The sequence below is a fragment of the Pocillopora damicornis genome, chromosome 1 (assembly GCF_964200805.1).
Source record: "Pocillopora damicornis chromosome 1, jaPocDami1.2, whole genome shotgun sequence".
In the NCBI taxonomy this organism is placed as follows: domain Eukaryota; kingdom Metazoa; phylum Cnidaria; class Anthozoa; order Scleractinia; family Pocilloporidae; genus Pocillopora; species Pocillopora damicornis.
The window spans coordinates 1,629,404-1,656,834 of NC_142670.1; the positions used below are offsets into that span (position 1 = coordinate 1,629,404).

Sequence of the window (27,431 nt, forward strand, 5' to 3'; positions counted from 1 at the left end):
AAGAACTTCCTTTTTCTTCTGTGGGTGAACCTCTCAATGATCACGGGCATATATTTGCATGACCCTCCCCCTTTTAACTGCCCATTTTTCATGACCCCTCCCTTTTCTGAGGCTCAAAAAGTTGTGACCCCCCCTCTGTTTCCACCCCCCCCTCCCCCCCTGCTAATTTCTGACAAGTCCCTTATTCATTTTCTTCGCCGTGGTGACTTCAAACTTTTAGCGATTTTGCTACCGTGACAGCCGATTATGCAAATTAGTTCATTGAGCAAACTCCGACCGTGTTATATAAGTAGCTCAATAAATCTTAGATTTTCACCATTTTAAGACCACACCGATTGATACTCTAAACATTTTAAAAGGCCAAAATTTGATAAATTTTACCATCTCGTGACGAAAGACGTCAACAACAATGTATGGAATATCATAATTTGATTGGTGCTCAGTCAAATTTTAATGGCAAACTCTTTTTTAAAAAATTTGGCTTTGTTATTTCATCTCTGATTTCTCACAGCTTACGCTATTCAAACATGTATGAAAATTTCAGAACCAAACTACGGGATTTTATTTAGCGGTTACTCTCAACAAACAAAAATTAAATTGGCGAATGCCCTCCTGCTCATAAGGCTAAGATTTGACGATTAAGCTTAAGAGATCCGAAAGACTTCTTCAAATTAGCTGTGGCTAAATGCCCGGCAACCTGGCATAGTCTCAACAGACTTAATGTTCGGCAGTCAGAAATTTTCACAGAATTTCAACTCACAGATTCCTTCAAACTTCTTAAGAATATCAGATGTTTGTTTACAAATGTTAAGCGATTCCAAAAATTAATTTGTTGTTTTAGTGGACAAGTTCTCCGAGCTTGTGCATCCCATAATACCAACTGGTTGTCGACACTTAAGGAATTCCACGCTTCAGACTAGACTGCCGGACATGTTTCACCTTAAAAGTTATGAATTTCTTCATGAATCCTACAAATTTTTAGTTTGTGATCAGTTTATTGTGATCGGTGTTTGTACTGATATAATATAATTTAGGAATGGATTCTCAGTTTTAATACAGTTGAATTACGCATTTAGTTTAATTCATAACTGGAGAATGGCTGCTGTGCACATTTCTTTCATGGCATCCTGGGTTTCTTTTTTTTGTCACAAATATTTGTAAAGTAAGGTGAAAGTGAATTCTGCATGCAAAAGATGATGGCTACCGGCAGGCTCTCTTTAACAGCTCTGGTAATGCTACCATACTTTTACACTGTAAAATTAAAAGAGCTGATTCGGCCCCAAAAATGGGGCCAAAACGAGTGAGTCCAGTTTGGCACTGGCCTAGGGTCAATTCGGCCCCATTGAAATGGGGCTGTTTCTGGCACCAATTTTGGGGCTGAATCGACCCCATTGTAGGGGCCAAATTGGACCACGTGAAGGGTGAATTTGAAAACTACAGGGGCCACTTTGAAATTTATAGAGGCCAAAACAGCCCCCAAAATTTTAGCCCTCTCATAAATGGCCCCTTTAAAAAGAGCCAATTCAGCTCCAAAGTGAGTCCAATTCAGAAGTAGAGGGCTCTTTCCTCTGCACACTGATTTCCAGACAAACATTTGAAAGAAAGGGACAATAAATACATTTTTAACATTAATGCAACCAAATATATCTCTTCACTAAATAAGTATACTTCTCAAAATTGCAAACATTGCTAGAAATTTCACACAAGACACTTGTAAGTAAATCTTCCCTTTTCAATGACTCAGCAAATGTGATAATGTGAGGCAGCTTATAATCAAGACTGACTGAATTTTTTGAAGTACAGAAAATTATCAAAATAACACAACAGCAACAAATGGTCCTGCTCCTGCATAAGAGTATAAATCTTGTTTGATTCTACCTCAGGCATTTGCCAAGTCATTGAAAAAGGAGGAAACAGTAACAAGAGTCTGCCAAAGCCCAATTTCAAGCAATGCTTGCTCTAAAAAAGTCAAAATTGCCTTTGACTGATTGTAGGAGACATTAAAAACATAAAATGAGCCAAGTAACCCAATGACAGCATCAATAGTTTTTTCTTGTGGGAGCTAACAAATAATACTCCCCTCTGTGACTATATACAGGAGATCAATGTCATAAATATCTCCAACAATAACAATTTGTGGCTGGATGTAATCTATAACTCCTGAATCAACATCAGCTTCTCTCTGCAATAAAAACAAATTTTACAACCACATTAAAAACAAGCCAAAGTGCAAAGGAGCATCAAAATTACTGGCTAGTCTGCTGGGTTCAGTTGGTCACTTTACCCTCATTTAATTTTACTCAAATGATACATATGTGCAGTATTTATCTTATGGTTTGACTACAGCAAAAATTTTTTTTAAAAAATTTGCTAAATCACAATAATGGTATTTTTCCCGCAATTTGGTTGGGATGTTATCATCATTGAATATTCTACACAGCTCAGCTTTTAACTGCATTGAAAGGTAAGGCAGAAAACATAACATATAAGTCGTCTTACTTGTCCAATGAATGTACTCTAGAGGTATACATAACCACATGTGTACTGATAATCCAGAGAGAGAAATGCTGTTCTTAAGGACTGTTCATGCCCTTAATAGGAACACAAATATATTGGTAAGGAACTTGCCTTTCATACACACAAAATCCCTCTTCCCCCCTTAAGAAAAAAATTAGTACAATTGGGAAGCATATCATTTAAAAGTATTGGACTGCAATCTCTGACAGGTACCCTAGTATCAGCCAAAAGTTGGCCAAAAAACTAACAAACAAACCTGTAACTGGTTTACATTTATGACAGATACAAGCAATTTACAGCAAATACTTACATGGATGAAATATTTCAGAGATGGGTACTCCATCAACACAGCCTTCACCAATTTAGGGGCAGTTATGATTTCATGGCGGCGGAGGGGGAATGTTTTGTCCATGAAATCCTTATGAGCTTTGTGCTTTCGGGGGTTTCTCCTGACTTCATTGCGATTTTCCTCAGCAAAGGCTTTTAAAGTTGCCAAAGTCTCACCTGCAGGTAAGTCTGGCTGCTGTGCCCAAATACTGAAATCTTTTTTTTGCCTTTTGGCCTTAGAGGGACCAGCTTCAGCAGGATTGGCTGGATGTTTGGGTTTTTGGATTTTTTTCATCCTGTTGAAAATCTTGACCTCCAAATAGCCCTGGAAAAGGGTCAGGACATTGCATAAATTAATGCCTAATTTTTTTGCACATTTTTTAGTAAACATTACTCAACTAATGATATAACTCTCAATATGTGGAGTTCACATCATCTCAAGTTTTTCAGTTGGCACTGTATTCTGCCCCTTTCCCACTCTGTGCCTCCTAACTGAACACTACACATCTAATTCTATGGTAGATATGTGTTATAATTATTGGTAACAACCAATCACACTTAAGAACTTAAAAGATCAGAGTGATTACTCTGCACCTTCTAAGTTTAAGCCAAGAAATTCAGCACAAAAATTTCTATTTTTACCATAAGCAGAAGCTTATCCATTGCCTCTCAGAGCGCTTTGGGTGGCTGGTGAAGTGGTTGATGCTTGTACAAACATCCTGGACCAATTCACTTTTCTGGTTTGCACTGAGGTATCCCTTCTGGATACCTAACTCTACTGAGGCAGAGAACTGTTAAAAAAGGAAACAAATGAACAAATTTATTTGTCGTTGGAGAACAGTAATTTTTGTGACTAAAAAGTTTCCATAAATGTAAACAAACTGTGAATAAAAGAGAAAAAACATAATCATACCTCGATGATATCAATAATGTACTTTCACCAAACTATGTACTTATCGAGAAAGGAAATCATACTCCTAGGCACTTCAGTTTTCATGAATTAACAAGGATTGCTTAAAAAAACTAAAAAAAAAAAACGGAAAAGTTTCTTACTCTCGATGGAAGCTGGAACTTTGATAGCCATCCAGGAGGAAGCTATAGGTAGAAATATTTTTTGAATAAATTAGACTGTCTGATAACATGTTATCAATTAAGTAATTTTTAATTTACCGAATTCACACATTAGGTTTACTTTGTTTTATGCATAATAGACGTAAATACGTATCTAGTATATTTCAATAAAAATTAGCAAATCTCACCGTTTTTGACGGGTGTTTTCCCCGACATTTCTCTTCTCTAACGGACCAACTGGCACCTTGTGTTTTTTCCTTTGAAACACACAATCTCTCACAAAAAGCTTTGGATGATTGAACAGAGTACCAGTTCTCTTGTCTCTACTGCTGTTAAGTCAGTATGTATAAATATTGCCAATAAGCTTTTGAATATGGAGGAAGAGGAAAATCATGTGATACAAAACAACATGGCAAACTTTATTTGAGGAAAATTCTGAGAAGGCAAGCCCATTTCAAAACCTTGAAACAGAAAATAGACAAAAACAAGCATTTAAAGAAATCTTTGGTCTTGTTGTAAGTATAAGAAATTAAGTATATTGTATAACTTAGGATTTCCTTGTTAATAGTAAGGGAGTAAATCACTATTTTAATGAAAAGAAAAGCACCTTAACATACAGCTGTTAAAGACACCAAATTCTGCTTACAATGTTCAAACATGCCTAAACAATTTATAGTTGTAATACCAGAGACAGAAATGTGCAGTCTTTTCTCTTGTTTTGTACCAGCTAGGGCTATGTTTGAACCAGCTAGCTAGGCTAACTTAGATGTTTCTGTACCAGTATGATATTTTGTTGGAATATAATAAATCAACATGCATTATGTAATGTCCCCTGAACAGGAACCTGTGAAACGTGTGCTTGGAAACTTCCATGGTCATCGACAGAAAGGTCCAAAAAGAAGAAGGGTTCAACTAAGTGATGAAGTCATTGAGATCCCTCTTCTTGAAAGTTTAGAGCAGTGGTTGAACAACCCCTCAATTTTGAAACAGATAAACAGAAATTATGGTGAAGTCAATCTACATTTTGACATACTTGTTTTATCATAGGGGAACTTAGTTTTATGTGGACCAGTTCTTTAACTTGTGGGAATTTGCCTAGCTGGTAATTTTCCATTACTTTGCCCAGTGGTATTCTTAAATTTTGATAAAGGTGAAATGTTAAATGTGGTGATTTATTTGTAAATTCTTACGAATTGTTTCTGAACAGGTGGAAAACTCACATCAACGACATGAGGAGATGATTGCTGATTATTGTGATGGTCAGGTTTACCGCCAGCACCCTCTTTTCTCTAGGGACCCACATGCTTTACAAATTATATTGTATTATGATGATGTTGAAGTTGTGAATCCGCTGGGCAGCAAAACCTCAAAACATAAAGTTGGTAATGAGATATTTTTATTTCACTATACTGTCACAAGTCATGAGACTTCCATGAATGTACTTCAGAGAGTAAGAAAAGGCATTTAGGTGTAGTTGTTTCACAATTAAGATTCAACCAGTTCAGATACTTATTTGATGTCATAATCAATTAACCTTTGTAAGCATGCTAAATGTTTCATACTATTTTAGACGTTTTTTACTATACTCCTGGGAATATTGACCCTAAGCACCGATCCCAGCTAAAGGCAATGCAGCTTCTGGCAATTGCAAAGAGAACTGTGATCAAGAAGTATGGATTCAATGAAATTCTTCAAACATTCATGACAGAGCTCAATCAGTTAGAGCAGATGAGAGTTAGATAATGACCACAGCGTGCAGTACATTCAATATCTGTTTCAGAGTAAACTGAAAGTATAGAAATGCAACAGACTTTAAAAATGTTGTACTAGTCTTATTTGTATTGTATATATTGGACAGATCAGGGCTTGACTATCGACATCCTTTTTTTTTTATTTGATCTATATTTATTTCCTAAGGATGGAGGATACCAGTTTACCATAAATGGGGAAAGAAAGTCTTTGAGAGGAACCATCAACTCTGTTTCCGGTGATAATTTGGCATCCCAGAAGAGCATCGTTATCAGTTGAGGCAGTGCTATGAAATATCAGGCAGTAAGCATGGTCATCCATCAATTGAAAAGTCTTTGGAAGTAGGCCCAGGTATTTAATTACAACCATTTTATTTTCCACTGGTCTGAAAGTATGCTGACATTCATATGTGCATGTGAATTTTCCTGTGACAATATAGACATATACTATGTGTATTTATCTAATAGTAACATCTTTTGTCTACCCAGGCAGTGTAGTCAGCATTGACGGAGGTTCCGATGAAGATATCAAGGTCAGGATAAACAAAGCCAGAGTAGCTTTCAATACGCTGAGGAAAGTGTGGTCCTCCCATGTCATCTCACGGAGAACCAAATTTAGAATTTTTAACACCAATGTCAAAGCAGTCCTCCTCCATGGCTCAGAAACGTGGAGAACAACTAAGCAAACGTCCCAGAAATTGCAGACCTTCGTCAATAAGTGCCTTAGGCGAATTTTAAAAATCAGTTGGACTGACAGGGTAACGAACGAGATGCTGTGGGAATTAGCAGGCGAGGAACCAATCATAACTCAGATCTCAAAGAGAAAGTGGAGATGGATAGGCCACATTCTAAGGAAACCGGCTAACAACATCACCCGGCAGGCACTACGTTGGAACCCCCAGGGCAAGAGAAAGAGGGGTCGTCCCAGGAACTCCTGGAGAAGAGGTGTAGAGTCCCAAATGAGAAACTGGGGCCACACTTGGGCCACTTTAGGAAGATTTGCCCAGGACAGAACCCGATGGAGGACGGAAGTGGTTAATGGCCTATGCTCCAACCGGAGCTAAGGGAATATATATATTTATCTAATGGGGGTCCTTAGGACCAACAATTCTGCTTTTATTTATTTAGTGCAGGGACCATTCATTGGAAAAAAACTGCCACAATCATTTTTTGTCAACTTGTAGCCAATAACCTTTAAGCCTGCTGTCTAATTAGATATGTTATGCCTTTTTAAAAAAACAAAGACACATTGTAATATTATGAGGTTATTATTGCCATTTCCAGGGACTCAGAAAGAAGCTAACAGGGCAGCATACTTCAACATGCTTCTTGAGAAGCTTGACACCCTGGAAGGTGAAGACCTAATTCATGAGTAAGTAATTTCATTTAATGCAAACACCATTCAAGTGCAGATTTTAAACTAGTTGAAGCAGAATTAACAACTTTACATAAAACAAGTAATGTAAAAAAAAAAAATTCTATATTAAGAATACAAATATTTACATATGCTCAGGGCATTCAATGGTAATTTTTTGACAATTGCACTTTTGTTGTAACAGCTTTTTGTTCTTGGACAACCCATCTTTTTCATCTTTTTTGACGGTTGTATTTTTCAGGGCAAAATGGTGCATCAAACAGCAATCAAATATGATTTTTTGGATTATGTCTGCAACAGGCTGTCATCTTTTGAAAAGTGCATTGAATGTAGATGGGCAAAAACAACTGTTTGCTTTTAGAGGTATTGTATATAAAACTGCTTGTGAAATGACTTGTAAATAGCATTGAAGCTTTTGTAAAATAAGTTGTAACCTACTGATAATCACGGATTAATAAAGAGCATTTGATATAGCTTAGGAATGAGTATTTTAGTCTCTGTGTTTTCAAAATCCCTTGTATAATCAAACCTATGAACACAGAATAGTAGCTTGGCTCACTGTTCTGATTTTCAGTGACTTAGTTTGTTCAATCATATGGTTATCTTTAAAAATTCTGAATGACATCCAAACCAAAGTGATTCTAGATGCCCTCATGAGATCAAGGCCAGATGGCATCAAAAAGCTGAAATGATCCACACCTGTGGGATTTTCTAAAACCGACATGGCTGAAAAAATGACAAAAATAATATGCATCTTCCTATGTCAAAAGCAAAAGTAGAGCAAAAACTAACGACTGTGTGTACTATTATTGTACTTTTTTGGGGCCAAATTGGTCAATCCTACTTGGCTCTTGTAGGGGCCAAATTGAGAAAAAGTTCCAAAGTAGAATTCATAGGGGCCAATTCAGATTTTGGAGGGGCCAATTCAGATTTTGGAGGAGTCGAAATGGTACTGTCGGAAATCGTGTGTTTACGTAATCAAAACATTTTAATGCGTATAGAATTGTTTAGTCGACCGGAAAGGGATAGGCATTGAATCTGTCATCGCTAGTAACTTAAGCCAATCAAAGAACACATTGTACAATTTGCTGTATCTTTTTGTTCTAGAAATCGGAGAGTGTGTTGTAATTATGGCAAGCCAATTGTAGCAATATTCAATACTAAAATTCAATTTCAATTCAATGAAATTCAATTTCAATTCAATGAGATTCAAGTTCAATTCAATGAAATTCAAGTTCAATTCAATGAAATTCAATTTCAATTCAATGAAATTCAATTTCAATTCAATGAGATTCAAGTTCAATTCGATGAAATTCAAGTTCAATTCAATGAAATTCAAGTTCAATTCAATGAAATTCAAGTTCAATTCAATGAAATTCAATTTCAATTCAATTTCAATTCAATGGAAATTTAATGGAAATTGAATTGAACTTGAATCTCATTGAATTGAAATTGAATTTCATTGAATTGAAATTGAATTTCATTGAATTGAAATTGAATTTCATTGAATTGAACTTGAATTTCATTGAATTGAACTTGAATCTCATTGAATTGAAATTGAATTTCATTGAATTGAAATTGAATTTTAGTATTGAATATTGCTACAATTGGCTTGCCATATGTAATCGTTATCGGGACATCGTGAGACACAAATATATCTGTTTAAAATTCTATCGTGAGTGAGTGATTTTAGCGCGAGTTTATCGGGAAAAACATTGTGTTGTCAGGCAATTATCTAATTCCCAACACAAAGTGGCACCTCCGACGGGACTGAGCGAGAAACAACGAAACAAAACAAGAGAATCAGCCAAGAAGCTCAAACAACACAACGATGGAGGCGTTGACCTCGGAGTTGGATGTTCAACTAAAGCTACTCAAGTTTACCCAAGGGAAGACCAAAGCAATCGTCGAGAAAGCGAACAGGGAAGGAATAGAACGGCATCGGGATGCTCTGCGAGCAGTCGTGAAAAAGGTCGAAACTGTAAAAACAAAAATCGAGCAAGTGAAACTGGAAAGTGGCGTTCAGGTCGACGAGCTAACAAAATGGAGCGCCGCAGTTGAAGCACAACAAGAAACTGCTGACGAGGAGATCACGCATTTATCGGAAAGACTCGTTCAAATGAATTATAAGACAAGGATGCAAGCGAAGGAAAGCGAAGAGGAGCTGGCAGAGCGAGATCGACAAAAGCAGCTTGCGTTTGAACGTACACAACTGGAGATAAGGTTAACATATGAGAAGAAAATCGAGGAGACAAAACAAGCGAAGACCACGGAACCGACCTCGACTCAAGCCGTGAAGACAGCTAAACTTCCCAAGCTGGTCATTACAAAGTTTAGAGGGGATTTAACAGATTGGCCCCGGTTCTGGAGTCAGTTTGAAACCGAGATCGACAAGTCAGAAATAGCTGGCGTGACGAAGTACTCCTACTTAAAGGAACTCGTAGATCCGAAGATACGAACGGAAATCGACGGCTTGCCCTTTTCATCAGAGGGATACGAGCGTGCGAAGAACATCCTGATAAGAAAGTATGGCCAAACAAGCGAGGTCGTGAACGCCTACGTGGAAAACATCATGTCTTTGCCTACAACTGGTGGAACACAGCCAGCCAGAATCCACGATTTCTACGAGAAGCTTCTTTTCAATGTGCAATCGTTGGAAACAATGGGGAAACTGCGAGAGGTGAATGGATACGTGCGGATGACTATGGACAAGCTGCCAGGGATAAGAGGGGATCTTGTACGAACAGACGATTCTTGGCAAGAATAGAATTTCCCAAAGTTAGTGGATGAACTCCGGAAATGGACAGAAAGAAACCCGATCCAATTCAAGCAAAGTGACAAGCCCTGGCGTGACAAGAATTTTCAAATCCAACAGGAGAGAGATGGCAGGAATCTGGAATGCGTTTACTGCGGAAAACAAGATCACAGATCGGTTGACTGCAAAACGGTTGTCACCGTTGACGATCGCAAGAAAGTCCTTAGCAACAAACGCCTCTGTTTCAATTGTACCGGAAGCAAACACAGAGCTGATGATTGCAAGAGCCGTTCTTTGTGCCAGATTTGTCAGAGAAGACATCACACGTCCATCTGTAACAGTGTAACCAACCAGTTAATGACAGCGACTACAAGTGAAAAGGCAAAAGAGATCAAATCAGCTTCTCAGAACGTATTCGCCAAGGGCACCTTCGAATTGCATAAATGGCATTCGAATGTGAAAGAGTTGGAATCAGCCGCGTCAGAACCAGTTTCGATCGAGGAAGGAACGTACGCAAAAGAGCAGTTAAACGTATCCGGAAGACAAGGAGCTACCCTGCTTGGTTTACCATGGGACAAAGAAAACGATACTGTCGGCGTGAGTTTTCCACAAGAGAAGGCTGATTTTAGCAAGCGGGGAGTTTTAAGCAAAGTGGCAAAGATCTATGACCCACTGGGACTGGCCTCTCCCATCTCATTGGGGGGTAAGCTCCTCTACCGTGACGTGTGTGACGCCAAGCTTAACTGGGATGCAAAGCTACCAAGAGAGTTGATGCAGAGTTGGACCCGATGGGAGGAGCGACTTCCTGAGCAGCTTACAGTCCCAAGGTCCTTAGCAGCCTATCAAGAGGACATTCAATCAATCGAGTTGCACGCCTTTGGTGATGCCAGTGGTAAGGGCGTGGCCGCAGCTGTTTATGCTGTAGTCGTTCAAGAGTCAGGCGTCAATCAGAGACTTGTGGTAGCGAGAGCGAGACTCTCCAAAAAGGGACTGACGATCCCTCGGCTAGAATTGGTGTCTGGACATATGGCGGTGAATCTCTTGGCAAACGTGGCTTCAGCCCTTGATGGATTTCCCGTAATGGAAAAGTACTGCTGGCTCGACAGCACCGTTGCCCTGCACTGGATCAGATCCCCAGGCACATATAAGCAGTTTGTTAGCAACAGAGTTGAGAAAATACAAGCACATTCAGAAGTGACCTGGCGGCACGTAGGGACCTCGGAGAACCCCGCTGACCTTGGAAGCCGTGGTGGAGAAGTGTTAAACCATCCCTCTTGGTGCAACGGACCGAAGTGGTTGAACAACAAAGCGTGCTGGCCTCCAGATATTGTGACCAAGGCATCGGATGAATCAATGGAAGAAGTGAAAGGAACGCGAGAAGTCTTTGCTGTGGCGATAGCAACTACAGACGAGCTAGACATCCTCCTTGAGAAGTTTACCTACTGGAAGACGATGAGAATCTGTGCATGGATGATGCGGTTCGTCCACAACGTTCGTTCAAAGACGATAGGAAGACTAAAGGGACCGCTGACCACTGAAGAAACTAACAAAGCGAAAATCTTTTGGGTGAAAAGAGTCCAGACGAGAGCCACAGCGGATAAGCATTGTCAAGAAGATCGGTTGCAACTGAATCTACAACCAAACCAAGACGGCATATTGGAATGTCGAGGGAGAATTCAAGGGCATTTTCTGGTGTATTTGTCCGATAGTCAGCACTTTACAGAGAAGCTCGTAACACAAGTTCATCTTGGAACGCTCCACGGGGGAGTTGTCAGTACCATGGCAAAGGTTCGAGAGCTGTACTGGGTTCCGCGCCTACGAAGATTGGCCAGAAGAATAGTGAAGAGTTGCCACGGCTGTCGGCGGTTTCAAGCACAAGCGTTTTCATCCCCTCCCCAAGGAGACCTCCCAAGGGATCGGACTGAAGGTCAAACGCCCTTTCAAGTCGTCGGCGTCGATTACGCGGGACCGTTGAAGTACCGTAAGAACACAAAGACAGAAGGAAAGGCATACGTGTTGCTGAACGCCTGTAGCCTGACAAGAGCTTTGTTCTTGGATTTGCTGCCCAACTTGGAAACTACAGAATTCCTCGCGAGTTTTAAGCGCTTCATCGCCCGACGTGGGAGACCGCAAAAGGTGTATTCAGACAATGGAAGAACCTTCGTTGGTGCCGCCCAGTGGATCAAACAAGTGATGCAAGATGAAAAGTTTCAGAATTTCCTGGCCTACCAAGGGATCAAGTGGCAGTTCAATTTGAGTCGTGCGCCTTGGTGGGGAGGGCAATTCGAGAGAATGGTGGGACTCGTCAAGAGAGCTTTTTACAAGTGTATTGGAAATGGCCTACTGTCCTGGGCTGAACTTCAAGAGGTACTATTGGACATAGAAGTGGCACTCAAGAATAGACCACTGAGTTACGTGGATGAAGACATTCAGTTACCCATTCTGACCCCGAGTTCCTTCCTGTACGGTCAACCCAACATGTTACCAGAGTTAGAACCTCATCGCATCGAGGAACATGACCTGCGGAAGAGAGCTAAGTATTTGAGGAAGTGCAAGGATACACTGTGGTCGCGCTGGACAAGAGAATACCTTCGCGGACTGAGAGAGAGACATCGGCTGAAGCACAAAGGAGACATGACCTATCCATCCAAGGGAGAAGTCGTTATCATCAAATCGGAAGAGAGGAACCGAGCACATTGGAAGTTGGGAGTCGTTGAAGACCTAATCACCGGCCGTGATGGCGTTATTCGTGGGGCTAAGCTAAAGTCTGGGAAGTCACATCTGGAGCGCCCGATTCAGCATTTGTACCCTCTTGAGTTAAGGTGTGACACATCAGTTCAGACCCCACCGAAGACCCTGAATGCAGACGCACCAGTCTACAGGCCGAGGAGAGATGCTGCAGCGGCAGCTAGATTCCGCATCCAGGATATGAATGAGAACGAACAATGAACAATGAACAATGCTTATGATAATTATTTGATGATCATGACTGATTTGTCCAACAGTTTTAAGTTTGTGGACATTTGCTCTCTCGAGGCAAATGGGGGGAGGGTGTCGGAAATCGTGTGTTTACGTAATCAAAACATTTTAATGCGTATAGAATTGTTTAGTTGACCGGAAAGGGATAGGCATTGAATCTGTCATCGCTAGTAACTTAAGCCAATCAAAGAACACATTGTATAATTTGCTGTATCTTTTTGTTCTAGAAATCGGAGAGTGTGTTGTAATCGTAATCGGGACATCGTGAGACACAAATATATCTGTTTAAAATTCTATCGTGAGTGAGTGATTTTAGCGCGAGTTTATCGGGAAAAATATTGCGTTGTCAGGCAATTATCTAATTCCTAACAGGTACCTGTCCCACCCGTTTTGGCTCAAATACTCCAAAACGAACCTTGATGGGCCAAATTGGCCCTCAAGAAATTGGGGCCAATTTGGCTTTTGGGGTCAATTTGGTTCTTTTCATTTTACAGTGTAACTTCAAATGTACTGTGCGATTTATATGTTTAAAACACATGTTTATAATAAGAATGATTTACTTGAACTCGAGTAAGTGCAGTCACTTAATTTGACAAAGTTGTTATTATCAGGTGCTCCATTCATGAAAAATAGATTTGTTTTGGAAACTTGCATGGAAGATTGAAAGTCAAAACTATCCTTTACAACAGATACTGTTCGAGTCTCTAAACTCACATGAATTTCCTGATCTTACTTTTACTTACATTTATGAGGTAAATGTTCCAAAATTTCAAACAACATCATCATGAACCTGGATCTCTAAGAGTAAGTCAGGCCACAGAGGCTCTAGTATTTTTTTTTTCCTTTCCAAAGAATTCTCATCAGATCTTGATAATTCATAAATCATTCGTTATTTTCTTTATATTCAGGTTGAATGGTTTATGCATCAGAAGGAGAACAAGTATAAGCCATTCATTGTAAAGATAAACCCAGAACTTCATGAGAAGTGGTGTATTGTAAGTTAATTTTCCTTTCATTATTTGGTCTGTGAATATGTTATTACTACTGTGTCTACCGGCTGTAGCAAAGACGAAGACCCCCAAAAACTAAGACCTAAGATGGAAGACCCGAAAATGAAGACCCCTTTGTTTTCTTTATATATTATGATCTTGTAATGGTTTCTTGCCGGAAATATCCAGTCCTGCTTTTAATCTTTCTAATAGCGATAAATTATGTAATCAAACGCCAATTTTAAGTAAAAAGGCCCCGAAAATGAAGACTAGAAAAAGAAAAAGACCCGAAAACTAAGACCCCTTCTTTTCTTTACTGATAGTAATAAAGAAAGTGATAAAACACATCTTTCATTGCCTCACCCTTACCACAAAGTAAGTGTCTAGTACAAGAAAGGTATAATTCCGAAATCCTTATGAAAAAATCTCTCCAGAGCTTCCTTGGCCGATATAGTTTTGACAAAACCAAATAAACTTTGAAAGGAAGAAATTATCCCATATGTCGTGCTAGTATGAATGAGGAGCGATGCTGTAACACCAGCTTGTGTCAGCCTGGTGAAAAGTCCACATCAGCAAGCTCTGATCCTTTTTTTAGAATGAGGACTGCTGGGAAATTTTGAAGGGCACTAGCTTTTTCAAAAACAAATTAAGAAAGCAACAAATAGGAATTAAAAGAAACGAAAACAAGTGAATTCTGGTTTACGCAATTCTGTTTTTGTTCAACTGATGAATGATCACGCTGCCTAACGCTGTGAACAGAGAGGTTGTCAGTCTTTTCACTGGTTTTCTTTGGTGAAGCCATAATGATGATGCGAACTTCCTGTCTCAAGATCATGAAGGGGTCGTCGGTTTCGGGTCTTAGGTCTTAAAGATCTTAAGTTAATTTTCGGGGGTCTTTGTTTTCACTGCAACCTATGTCTACCACCACATTTAATAGATAAGGGGACCAAAATATGCATGTTAAATGGACATAGATGCGTTTATAAGTAAGAGCATATGTATAGTGTAGTATTGACAGAGGAGCACATGCGTCTATTCTCATTTGTTTAATTTGTATTTATGCATTTTCAAACTCATGTGTCAACATATGCATACACTTACATGTAAATTTGTGCGTATGGAACTGGTATAAATGTTCCCTTATCCTTAAGCTGCACTATACCATTGGATGCACAAATGATGATTATAATAACGGTGACAGTGAGGATGACAGTGAGAGTGATGATGATCATGGTGATTACGATAAAGATGATAATAACAGTGAAAATGATAACAATTTAATGACGATGATAATGACATTAGTGCTGATGATGATAATTACTGGCATGGTAATCATAATCTGTTACTATGTTTAGTGCTATGTAACCTACTTGAACTCACGATAAAGCGGATAGAGCGGTCTGAGCACGATCGCTTTCGTTCATCCCTTTTTGGAGGACGAACGAAGGCGCATTAACTTGTCTTAGTCAGTTACCATCTGTAAACACTTCTAAGTGGACAGCCCTAGCATTTGGACCTGGTGGTGCACGTGTTTTTATCCAAGGTTTTTGCCGATAATGATGGCTTGTTACACATTGTATACTTTCAAGTAAATGAGTTTTTTCTTTGTAAATAGTCAACGATGTCGTAATGGCTAATATATATGTATATATACCCTTTGTTTAAACCAAGGGCCGTAATAAACGAGGTGCCATCTACACGTTTGCTGCTGGAAATGGCGGTTTTACAGGAGACAGCTGTGCATACAATGCTAATAGTATTTACACCATCGCCATCAACGGTGTCAATAAAGATGGATCCCGTCCCATCTACGCAGAAGAATGTCCTGGAATCATGGCCACCACGTACAGCAATGTCAAAGGCGGAGGAATTGTAAGTGGAATGGGTCAATACGTTTTGTAACGCACAAATAGATGAAAGGAAAGAAAAACAGCGAAGGCGACGTTTGAATGTCGTTAAGACTGAAACCTTTAAGCTAGATCTTTTCCTTTATTGCAAGTCTATTGTAAGTTTCGTTTCTTTCTATCCATTTTCCTGTGTCTTTATTGTTTGGATTTTTTAATAAGCGGATTGAACACAAATACTCGTGAGGTCGGTTACATTCCGTTCAGCCGAGAATATGAACGATGTCGTCAGACCCACTAAACTCTTTTGGCCTAACGCGTAATTTTCCAACTAAAGTTGTGACCTTAAGTGACTTAATTTGATATCTAAGTCAAACGTTATCCCCAGACTAATAATTTCGCTCATTCTCTATATCTCTCTGCCTGCTTATGTATGAAAATTTTGTTTATCATCTAGGTAACTGTTGATAACGCAAACGGTTGTGTCAACGATTTCGACTCCTCGTCAGAGGCTACTGCCATTGCACCAGGACTGATCGCACTGACCCTACATGAAAAGTAAGATTGTTATGTCTTAGAGTTCATATTCATGAGTAAAGTGAGGCGGGTCGCACAGAATGAACGTACCCCTCTCGTAGTTAAGTCAAAACTTAGCTTGGGCTTGTGGGGTGAAACACCGGTTTTAAGGGGGCATGTGACTTCCTCTTTGTTAAGAAAACTAACCAAGACTCATAATGCCGCTTTTTGCTGGTAAGTCCTACCGCCTTAAAGAGTATGCAATAAAAACCCGAAGCGCGAAATCGAAGGTGAAAAACAACTTGTAGTTTACATAGGGGTATGCTCATGCATATGTTCCTGGAGCTCAAGATGTGTGAATTATTCTTGATGCTGTTAAAGAATCTCCCACTGACCAGTCTTTATCGGTGTGGAGGGGTAGGTGGAGCGACCTTTCTATGAGTGGGCGCTAATCGAGGGGACTGAGACGAATTCCATTCGTGTTAATTCGAGGAATTTCTGCTGAAGTTTAAGGTTATTAAAATCAATCCGAAGATACGATTTCTTAAGTTTGTTACCTCTTCCAGCCCAAATTTAACGTGGCGTGACGTCCAACACATCATAGCCAACAGTGCAAGAGCAGCGCCTGGTGGATTCTGGCTTCAACAAGGTCATTGGCTGCAAAACAAAGCAGGATTTCATATTAGCAAGGTTTATGGCTTTGGGCTTATGGACGCTGGCAAGATGGTGATGTTAGCAAGGGAATGGAAGGAAGTACCAGAGCAAATAAAATGCGAGATCAAAGGCAGCGACAAAGACGCGTAAGTGTCAATTCTCTCTCTTTTTTTTTTTTTTTTTTTGATTTTCCTTTTTCGGTAGCAGAAACTCACATTTTAACGTGTGCAGACCTTACTGGCTTCCTACTTCTTGTTTGAATAAACAAAAAATGTCTATCTAATTGGTGAACGTTGAAATCAATAAACTGAAAGGTAAGATTCTTGAAAAATAGTTCAGTGATGCTAACCCGTCCTTTCGTTTCAGTTAGCAATCATCTCCGCAAATCTCATGAGTGAAAACACTCTCGCCTTTTTGAGTACCCCAGAAACTGTTAACAGACGTTTGCCTATATTGCGGTTATTGTAAAATTTACGTTGAGCATCATCTCAAATTCTCCTAAATTAGTGATGGGCTATTGAGCAACAAGACTTCCATTTTAATTATTAGAGGAAGCATTTTTACTGGCGGCGATTAACCTAGTCTCTTTGCAATTCTTCGTTTCAGAAATATCCCAGGAACGGTTTTAATAGAAGTGAAAGATTGTACAATTAAATTTCTGGAGCACGTGCAGATCAGAGTCAATCTTAATTTCTCTCGCCGTGGCGACTTGTCCCTGCAGTTGAGAGCACCAAGCAACACAACATCTCCAATGACTCGAAAGCGGTTCGTAGACAACTTAACAGGATTCAGAAACTTGACTGACTGGATTATTACATCTCTTTTTCACTGGGGAGAAGACCCGAATGGCAAATGGGAGCTAAAGATTGATGATTTTGACAAGCGATATCCAAATTCAGGTGATCTATTGCTTACTTTAAGAGTTTTGAGTTATTGTGTGTTTGTTGGTGGTTTTGTTTTTGGTTCTTATTTTTCTCAATCCTCAGAAACACCAGATCAAACTTCGTCTGTTAGTTGTACGGCAAATGCTCTCTTTGATTTGCTGCCTGGAAATTTAGGCCGGCCTAAATTACATACTTCCAAGCTGAGCATATCTTTCTTCTTCGTGATGGGGAGGTGGAAGGCTGAGCGTTTCTTTTGCTCATTCACATGTTTATTTTATTGATTAAGCGAAAACTCAGTTCCACCATTCCACGCTAGGGACCGTACATTTCTAGCCTTTACTTATGGTAGTTTGATTAAGCAGATCTTTCATATGCTCACAGATTCAGCAATCCAGCTTTTATGGGGATACCGTTTCCTAACTGCGGAATTGTCATTGTTTTGCGTTCGCTTGGCAATGTTTCTGTGTTTATTCTACAGGTCAGCTTCACAGCTGGTCCTTGATATTGTATGGCACTTCTTCAGACCCAATTACATCAGAACTTAGGAGCGAAATAGATTCGACACGTGCTATACCTCCTGAGAAACCCAAACTTTCAACACGGTTAATGGAAACAGTCACCCCAACTGAAGAACCCTCGTCAACAGCCAAACCAACCAAAGGTATCTCAACTTAAATTTTGTCGCTCTAAAAACTTAAGTTATAAACAAACGACTTAAACTCGCTAATCAATCAGTTAACGATCGAGGGAACGTTGCCCCTAGGCCTCGTTGGTGCCGCGTGGCTAGGGTTCTGTCGCATTTACCTTATCCGTAAAGATATTTTCAAAGAATTAAAAAAAATAATTATTCATACGTATACATCCATCCTCAGAGATAGAGCCAAACCAGAAGCTAAAAGCGGGAAATCCAAGACCACCAAAATAAACACACGAAAAATGGCTTGACCTCTATGATGGAGCTGTAATTTTATTGGTGCCCGTGGGGGAGGGGGGTCAAGCAAAGGCAGAGCCTCAGAGAAGGGTTAAGTGGCTTAAAAAGAATGGAGCCTCAACCAGACAAAGCTTTATAGCGGAGCTCGCAGAGCGTAGCCTCATAATTATTCAAAATAGTAGTAACCCATGAAGCCGAAAAAATTTGGATGTACGACCGTACGACCGTACAAGGTGCTACTTTTAACATGCGTGGTCAACTGTACCGCAGGCACGCCAATGCCACGGCTTTGTCTGGTAGTCCAGTGGTCAGTGCATTGGGCTCCGAGTCCGACGACCCAGGTTCTAGTCCTGGCCGGGGCAAGGCGTTGTGCCCTTGAGACGTGCGGGAAAAAAAATGCGAGCTCCGCTTTAATGCCTGACTAAATCTATATATTATTTTACTCTTTAAAATAAACTCTTTATACAGAAACAATTAAAAAGTATGTATTTGAGTTGTCATCAATTTTATATTGACCAAAAGATGGACACCATTCCAAGACTTTTGGGGGAGCTCAATTGGAAAAATTTCTTTAGATGAGGCAAATAGATTGTGATACATAAACATTTACTCTACTGGGTAATCAAGGAATCAATGAGTTGATGCTTGACGAGATTCTTTTGTTGTTGTTCAATTGTTCATTTATTAATCATCAAGTATTGGCAATACCCGGTAAATACTCATCTGATGACTTATTGATTACACGGTGATCTCATTCATCGTTGATTAATTTTTTCTTGGTTATGATACATCCAATTTTGGAAAAAAAAAAAAAAAGAAGCCTGTTGCAATCTAAGAGGCTAAATGGTGACGTTGATACTCGCTGTAACCCTTTTTGTTGTTTTTATTTGATTTTCACAGCATCATGGAAGAAAATTGTGATACCCATCGTTCTGGGTGTACCTGAGATATGTACCTGTGTATTGTTATTGTCGATTCTACAACAAACAAGATAACAACGCTGTAACCGTGCAGCAAGGATCAGCCTAAACTAAACCTTTGAGCTGCAACGTCTAATGTTAAGGATATCGAACAAAGAACAGCCTTTTTTTATTAGATCAATTGTCAATTACTTTAATTTGTGTGCCTAGTTACGATCGTAGTTACAATGTTTATCTTTTCCCTATTGGTTTGTAATCGGATATTTTAGCGTCACCACGCGCATATAAAAGCTAAATTAGCGTCCCTATAAGCCAGAGTTTCGTAAGATTTCACCTTGAACAGCAATAACTTCGTCTTTCGTTCCAAACCTTTGGCACAAGCGGGACCGATATGTAAGTGATTTTGTTAGTTTTATTTCAATATGTTTAAGTTTAGTTTTACCTTGGGCGATAGCGCACATATGTACTGTGTTGTACAACAGTACAACTAATTATCTTGAAATCAAGGAGTATTTTGAAATAACTAGACGCTCACACAGTAACGCCCACATTTTAGTCTTTGGGCTGTTAATCAGCCGCAAATGGTCATCGTGTAACCGATCTTTGAATCTCGAGTAGTTTTAATTTAGCCTTTTATGATTTGTTTATGTTAATTCACGTTGATTGTTGTTATTTTAATCGCGTTATCGACATAAGCACGTAAAGCGTTTCTTTCATGCCTTTCGCACCAATTCAATTAGATTCATGCTTTCGTTATAATATTATTGCAATTTCAGTTTACGATCGTGATCGTGACCTTGATCTAAATAAACACCGTTGATAGTCATCTTGGTTTTCGTGGTTTCATTACGACCGGTAAAATAGTTCCCACATCAGCGACAATTAGAAAACACGCATAGCGACACCCCTCGAAGTTTCCTCTTTCGTCGCAAGCGTCACATCTAAGTTAGATATTACCTACAAAGTATTGGAATGCAATAATAAAAAATACTGTCGAGGCCCTCCTCCCTCCCCTTGCACACTTAATTTTTTCTGACCACCTCCAGTTACCCAGTGCCGAAATGGCTTAAACTTAGGCTACCGAGACTCCCAGTAATTGGAACATGCCGTTTTAGAGAAGTAAAACTATATTACAAAAATGTACATAGCTCAGCCTGAAACGTTTATGGAAAGTCGATTCTTCAAAGTTGTATTTGGTAAATTGTGTTTGGAATCATTGTGCATATCACATTAGTTGTGACGAAGGAATTTTGTTCAAAGTTGTATTTGGTAAATTGTGTTCGGAATCACTATGCATATCACATCAGTTGTGACGAAGGAATTTTGTGGTCTGATGAGAAATGCTGTAGCAACGTTCTCTTTAACTTTACTCCAAATGGCCGCAGCGTTTTCTTGAAAAGCCCTTTACATTTCAAGTACATTAAAAGCACCACTTTGGAAGAAATTGATAGGGTGCCTAGACGCAAAATATGCTGTGAAAACGTGATTTCCTTATTAGTTAACTTAAAGGTTGAATTGCATTTATTTAGAGTTTACAACTTAATTTTATTTCCAGTTTAATAAACGTTTTGTAAACTGCGTTAAATGTGGATATAGTTGTTAATTATAAGGAAAAACTAGAAATAAATTACACTTTATTAACATCTCTAGTGAGTATTAGTCAGTAGTTGACTGACGTTTTGTGCTTCAGTGTGCTGCATTGAAGAGGAGCGCTTTGTCTGTAAGGACAAAGAAGTTTGGTTCGAATGCTGACCATGAATGTGAAAGGGTGAAAGGGGATCAAAAGTATGATCCTCCTCACTCCTCACTCCGGGGTGCTGGGGGGGGATCAGTTGGGTTTTTAGGGGGACTAGAGGGGAATTAGTCGTTGCTAACAGAGTTTAAAAGGAGGACTATGAAATATTGACTGCTAATGAGAGGGAATCATTAAAATGCCATGGAGCACAGATCCTAAAAAAGAGGGTGGGGGTCAGGTAAATTTATTGTGACAAAGCAAAAATCCTCTTAAAATCTGTCTTTTGACCGTAATGCGAAGAAATTTACAGTTAGTCGTATTTAACTGTTGGCCTTAAAAGCCATCAGCCCATTTTGACCCTCCTATATAATGAATTAGTTTTAACGAGTTATCAATGCAGCCCATAGATATCAAGATTTTTGTGTAATTCGTTCCTACAAACTTTTATTGGCTCATTCAGAAAAAAAAACCCAGAATCTCTGTCGAATTAATACATTAACCTTTTAACTCCCATGAATGACCAATACAGAATTTTCCTTACAATATCAATACAATATCAAGCAGACAAGTGATGTGAAAAATATTAATTAGGGGATTATTAGTTGATCCAATAACAAATCCTCCAAATTGACATCATAAGAATTGTACGTCAGACAGTAAAGAAGATTACTAATGAATCTTAAGGAACAGCAAACGCCCGAGGTAGTTTAAAAAATGAACTGAGTCGTTACATTCATACTGACCCTTGCTAATGGGACAACAGTCGACCACGAAAACACCACAATGCTTTTATTATATTCATTCAGTGTTTACCTTTGCTAGACAATGCTCGAATGTAACCCTACTACATGCGAAAAATCTCTAATGATATGACTCCGTTTTTGACATTTTTTGTCAGTAGAAACCTCTCTCTATATTGCTTTAAGCTATGGTTACAATGTATGGTTATGTCGCTCTTTCCCTGCTGTTTTCAAAATTTAAATCTGGTACAAAAAAAAATTCCACGAATGTCTAATTTAGAAGCAGTGGTATAAATGACGTTAGATTTAACCAGACAGTCTTTCCTTGAGCTGCTTGAACGAGCTGTTGATGTTGATATCCATTTTTTGGCACGCTAAATTCCATTCCTTTCTTACACAAAGGACTGAAATACTTTCCCACCCCCGCGCTCAAACTCCAGCAGTTTTCCTCCTGTTTTGAAACGCACGCGTAATAGTGTTTCTCGTTACAATCCCTCACATACCATCTTTTGTCACGTGAGAGCACGACGCATGAAGATTCATTAATGGCTTGTTTTGGTTCACCCTTAGCCCACGTGAATACAGCTGTTTCCATGAGCTCGGCGTTTATTTGGTCCGCGCTAAGAACGCCGACACCGCACATTAGATATTTCTTGAAGTCCATGATCGTTCCTACGTTTCTAATACCATTATACACTGGTCCATACACGGTGCTATCACTATAGACTCTAATTTTGTTTTTACTATTACCTACAATAGAACAATTTTTAACACGTGCCTCAAAACCTTTTACGGTATAGCCTTTGCTCCACAAATGATCATGGAGGAAACGGCCTGAATGATTATTTCCGTCCAAGAAAATTATCGTTTTATTCATTTCACGTAATTGTCTAGTACTCGGCCAATTATCGCCAAACTTCTGTTTTAAGTCACTTGGTGTGAAGACCCTGTCACCGAAGTATTGCTCAATAACTTGGTTTATCGATGAATCTTCTTGGCGGGTTGTGTGGTCATCAAAAAGTATTTCAAGTACTTCATTCCGGTTTTCGTGTTTATTAGTCCAGTCCGAGATTTCTTTCATTCCATCAGCGAATTCTGCATCCCATGGGAAGCATCCAACTAAAAAATTTTGGTTACCGTGGCTCATGCGAATTTTATCAAAACATTTCCAGAGGTCAATCTCCATATTGCGCACGCCCATGTTTAGCTGGTCCGTAAAACTAAACTCTTGATTGGCCAACGCGATACATACGTCATCTGTTTGATGTGGCCAATGACAATCGTCTAAATCCCCATATCCACTGGCTCTGTTGTTGTAGGAATTATGAGCTCCAAGAACTTGCACAAGATTAATGGGAATGTCAATTTGGAGCTCTCGCTGTGTTTTTAGAGCGAAAGAAAGCCAAGGAGAAATTCTTGCAGAACCGCGCACGCAAATACCATGGAATCCACACTTGGAGCAATTTGCTTCCACGCTGAACTGATCACAAGACTCTCCGTTGCTTTCCCGTCTCGATCGATCATAGTTTAGTTTTGCCCTCAACTGAATCCCATTTCTTACAACATTTTGATCCCTTATTGAAGCGTAAGAGGTTAGAAGGTTCTTCAACACTTGACCTCTAACGAAATCACTCCTTTTCTCGACCTCTCCGCTTAACGGCCGACCATTCGACGGGAACTGATTTGGTGCCATACTTGCTTGTTGAAGATAAACAGAAAGAGCGGCCAAACCGAAAAAGCAGTATCGTGAGAGCGTTCTTCCCAAACTAACGCGTCGCACAGCCATTTTTACGACAATTTTAGGGATGATCACAATAATAGGTGGCAATATTATCTGCCATCAGGCAAAGGTGATACTGTTTTTGCAGGTACCTGTATTGAACCTGTTAACAGAAATATTGTCATTTGTTGCGAAGTTTCACCTTTGCTTTGTACCAGAGGTGTTAGGAACTGAATAGAGCCGATGCGTGTGCGGCTCCTTCCACGTGTCAATGAAGTTTGTCACCAAGAAACTCATTAACTTGAAGAGATCAATCGGATCACTGTCGGTGTTTGAGCAACCGCGTACCTACCCCTCCCCTAACCCGACAAAAGTCAATTGATGAGAATATCGGGTTGATGCTAGGTTGGGGAAGGGGTAGGTATGCAGTTACCCAACAACCAATATTGATTCGATCAATCGTCCATGTTACTGATAAGAATCTCATATCCGGCCTAACAAAATTTCATGCACGCAATTGAAATCAAAGGTTAACGTGCAAAATGATTAATTCTTGGACCACACATAGAAAAAGAAAATGATATTAGTGAATGGAGACTTTTCTGGTGTAGAGGCTTAAATATAACGACTATTAAATTGACTGGTTGCTAAGTAATATGTTTTACTCGAACAATGAAGGCATTATCCGCGGATTGCGCTTTTGAAGATAACGATTCCCTGAAAAAACGTGACTAATTTTTCGTGATCTGGGGTTTCAACTTATAAGCACGGTTGCCTACATTGGCCAGTTTAAATTCCAAGAGTCAAAAAATTTGAATAAAAACTAATCATTTTATGATCTTTGATTTTCACCCATGACCAACTATGCATAACATTGGAAATACCCCTAAGGAAAATTTCTTTAGTTCCACCTGTGTGGGTTTTTGTTTATGAAAAGAAGCTGTGATAGTTATTTAACAAAGACCAGATAACATGAGTACAACACAGAATGATAAAAATGACGAAATCTTATTGAGAAATCTGTCTTCACTGAAGATAGATTCGTTTAGCAGTAAACAAATTACGATAAATCGCAGCAATTACAAAACCAAACATACAAAACGCATACACAAACCGTAAAACATGAGCTAGATCGAAGACCACCAAAACAACTTGCAAAAAATCGAATTATCTTTAATATCACGGAACAACTTATCACGAGCCAGAATCTAATCAAACGCACAGCAGAACCACTAGACTCTCTCCCTCGATGTGCTGATTCAGTGAACAAAATTGTTTATATAATGCTTAGAAAGGCAAGACCGCACATTTCTTCCCAACGTATAATACTATGTCAGGAATTTTGTAATCAAACATCAAGGTCAACGTCGTCATCGTCGTCGTCGTCGTCGTCGTCGTCGTCGTCGCCATCGTCATCGTCATCGTCATCGTCATCGTCATCGTCATCGTCATCGTCATCGTCATCGTCATCGTCATCGTCATCGTCATCGTCATCGTCATCGTCATCATTATCATCGTTATCGTCATCGTCATCATTATCTTCATCTTCATCGTCATCGTCGTCGTCACTGTTGTTAATCGTCATATATTTCGTCATCGCCATCGTCGAACGCGATATTTGTTGACGTCGTCATCGTTATTGTTATTGCTGTCTCTGCCTACTTTCGTTAACGCTCCTAGGTTGAAAACAACGCCAATAACTGATAAGGGTTTGCGAGGAAGGCTGTGATTTTTACACCGAATTTAATATTCAAATCTGGCAGTTTCAAATATTTTAGACGTCATTCTCAACGGCTCAAATTACAGAATATAACACGCAAATGGCCATAAACGCTGTGCAACATGCACCAACCGCAAAACTCACAGCCCTTGGGTAGCTGAAGGCGTTCAGATAAACTATGGTGTGAAAGACCCTGGCGGCCGTGAAGACCCGTAAGCACCAAATTCCCCACGAGACTGGCATGCCAGAAAACATGTACAACCACGCTGTGATCATGAATATTGGAATGTTCTCCAGATCATTAAGATGAGCTCTGCAATGAAAATAGAAACTGTCGATGTATTTTTCCAATTTATATCCTATGTCATTAACTAAAGAAAAAACTTACAGTGATACCTTCTCACTCTTTCCACATCAGCATTTATTGGGACGGGTCTACGCCTATAATCCTCTGGACTTGGAAACGCCTGTATTCCGACAAAGAAGGGGAAAAAAGAAGGCCATAAATGACACAATTTTCGAGGAAACGAGACCCGGGAAGGGTTTCCTGAAGTATTTTCAAATGTGCAAATTTTTACGTCCACAACTAGGGAGGGCGGAGCTCAATCTCCTACCCCACACAGCCTACCACGTGCTTTTCCACGTTGGAAAGAAGAAGCTTTATGGAAATGAACCTACCCGACACATGAAAAAACCAGCGAGAGGTTCCTTCCCTCTCCCCTTCCCTTAAAAAATATTTTCACAAAATGTACGGTAAATCAGCTGGACAAAGGCCAACAGAAGTTATAAATTCCAGGGTTTTTTTCGTTTCAAGTCACAGTTTACGTCAAGACTCTTATGCGGATGCGTGAATGCAAGTTGTTACACGTAGGCTTCAACAACTTCTTGATAAGCACGTGAAAAACGGAACGAAACACATGGTTCATTTAACGTCTTGCCAAACGTCATTTTAGCCAATTATCCGCTATAATATTAGGCAAAGATCGCAATAGGCCTGCGAAACATTGTTATCTGACAGATTATGTGTTGGTTTTCCTTGAAATCCTCGACTTTTTCACTCGTGATATGTGCTCCAAACCTATATTTTGCTCAAAAATAGCTTAGAAATGTGAAAATTGCTTGAAGTTGATGGAACCGCATAAAGTTGCTCCAAACGCCAAAAGTTTCGAAGCACAATCGGCATAGGCCTATTTACTGACAACAATTTTTATTTAAGAATCACCGAAATAGATTCCCTTTTAAAATAAACGCTTCTACATGCATCTCTGTAAATTTCACACCTGTCAGTTCCAGTGGAGAGCACAGAATTTTCTTTGATCACCGTTACATACGGGGAATCAGCGACGTAACAATATGTCACGCAACATGTCACAGTTCGTAAACACCGAAACTGAAATATCGATCGACAACTGTGGAATGCGGAGCTTCGTCACATGTTGTTTGCGACTCAATCCAATCCAAGCAATCATTAAATGTTTACAGAACAGCATGATATCTTTATCAACCTAAGTTTTAAACCTTAAACTAAATTCGTATTCTTTCAGTTTCCAATTCCCGCTAGCTTGAAAGTTTTTGTCACTACACAATGACATGATAACAACTGACGGGTTTTCTTACCTTGTTTGCAATACGATGCCTCGCGGTTACAAAGGACATTACCCAAGTCTTAAGCATTAGAATGGCGCCATAAAAAAGGTAAGCCGATAGGAAATGATCATCCACCGAAAGCGTTACCATTTCCCGAATGTCAAAATCGCCGTGTTCGATAATTATCGCGGTTGTAAAGGAGTTTCGTAACTCTTCCACAAATCACGCGATCACGCAACGCGACAGAATGATTAAGCATTCATTTGACCACAGGGTTCCCCACAAAAATTATCTTTCCTCCTTGGCCAAAGAAAACAGAAAATCAAGAACTTTGCTAGAGTCAAATGAGAAACAATTTTGTAAATATATCTCTCATTTACGTTACACTTGATTGTTTTGAAATTTTATCTTTCAGTTCA

The 27,431-nt window shown here is 39.5% G+C and overlaps 4 protein-coding genes and 2 long non-coding RNA genes across 6 annotated transcripts; 3 read left to right on the forward strand and 3 right to left on the reverse strand.

Annotated features, from left to right (window-relative positions):
* Positions 1–209: 209 nt before the first annotated feature.
* LOC149051242 (uncharacterized) lies at positions 210–4,038 on the reverse strand. The gene is made up of 3 exons (XR_016184153.1): positions 3,898–4,038; positions 2,828–3,635; positions 210–2,452 (listed from the first exon to the last, which is right to left on the reverse strand). It is a non-coding gene; the product is annotated as an uncharacterized LOC149051242 (long non-coding RNA).
* Positions 4,039–5,876: 1,838 nt separating this feature from the next.
* Positions 5,877–13,751, forward strand: LOC149051243 (uncharacterized). Its single transcript, XR_016184124.1, has 4 exons — positions 5,877–6,015; positions 6,153–7,035; positions 7,280–7,401; positions 13,681–13,751. It is a non-coding gene; the product is annotated as an uncharacterized LOC149051243 (long non-coding RNA).
* On the forward strand, positions 10,232–13,086 carry LOC149051244 (uncharacterized). The gene has a single exon (XM_089197934.1). It carries the CDS (start codon positions 10,565–10,567, stop codon positions 12,740–12,742), a length of 2,178 nt encoding a protein of 725 aa, XP_089054060.1. The 5' UTR covers positions 10,232–10,564; the 3' UTR covers positions 12,743–13,086.
* Positions 13,752–14,277: 526 nt separating the features above from the next.
* LOC149051245 (endoprotease bli-like) lies at positions 14,278–20,331 on the forward strand. Its single transcript, XM_089214002.1, has 8 exons — positions 14,278–14,316; positions 14,913–15,089; positions 15,433–15,633; positions 16,063–16,163; positions 16,688–16,921; positions 17,382–17,674; positions 18,138–18,320; positions 19,491–20,331. Exons 1-8 carry the CDS (start codon positions 14,278–14,280, stop codon positions 19,583–19,585), a joined length of 1,323 nt encoding a protein of 440 aa, XP_089070128.1. The 3' UTR covers positions 19,586–20,331.
* Positions 20,332–22,064: 1,733 nt separating this feature from the next.
* Positions 22,065–23,771, reverse strand: LOC113672188 (uncharacterized). The gene has a single exon (XM_027188469.2). The coding sequence runs from the start codon at positions 23,769–23,771 to the stop codon at positions 22,257–22,259; it is 1,515 nt and encodes a 504-aa protein (XP_027044270.2). The 3' UTR covers positions 22,065–22,256.
* A 1,086-nt stretch (positions 23,772–24,857) lies between these two features.
* On the reverse strand, positions 24,858–27,328 carry LOC113672242 (microsomal glutathione S-transferase 1). Its single transcript, XM_027188533.2, has 3 exons — positions 27,043–27,328; positions 25,822–25,892; positions 24,858–25,738 (listed from the first exon to the last, which is right to left on the reverse strand). The coding sequence occupies exons 1-3, from the start codon at positions 27,160–27,162 to the stop codon at positions 25,501–25,503; spliced, it is 429 nt and encodes a 142-aa protein (XP_027044334.2). The 5' UTR covers positions 27,163–27,328; the 3' UTR covers positions 24,858–25,500.
* Positions 27,329–27,431: the final 103 nt, after the last annotated feature.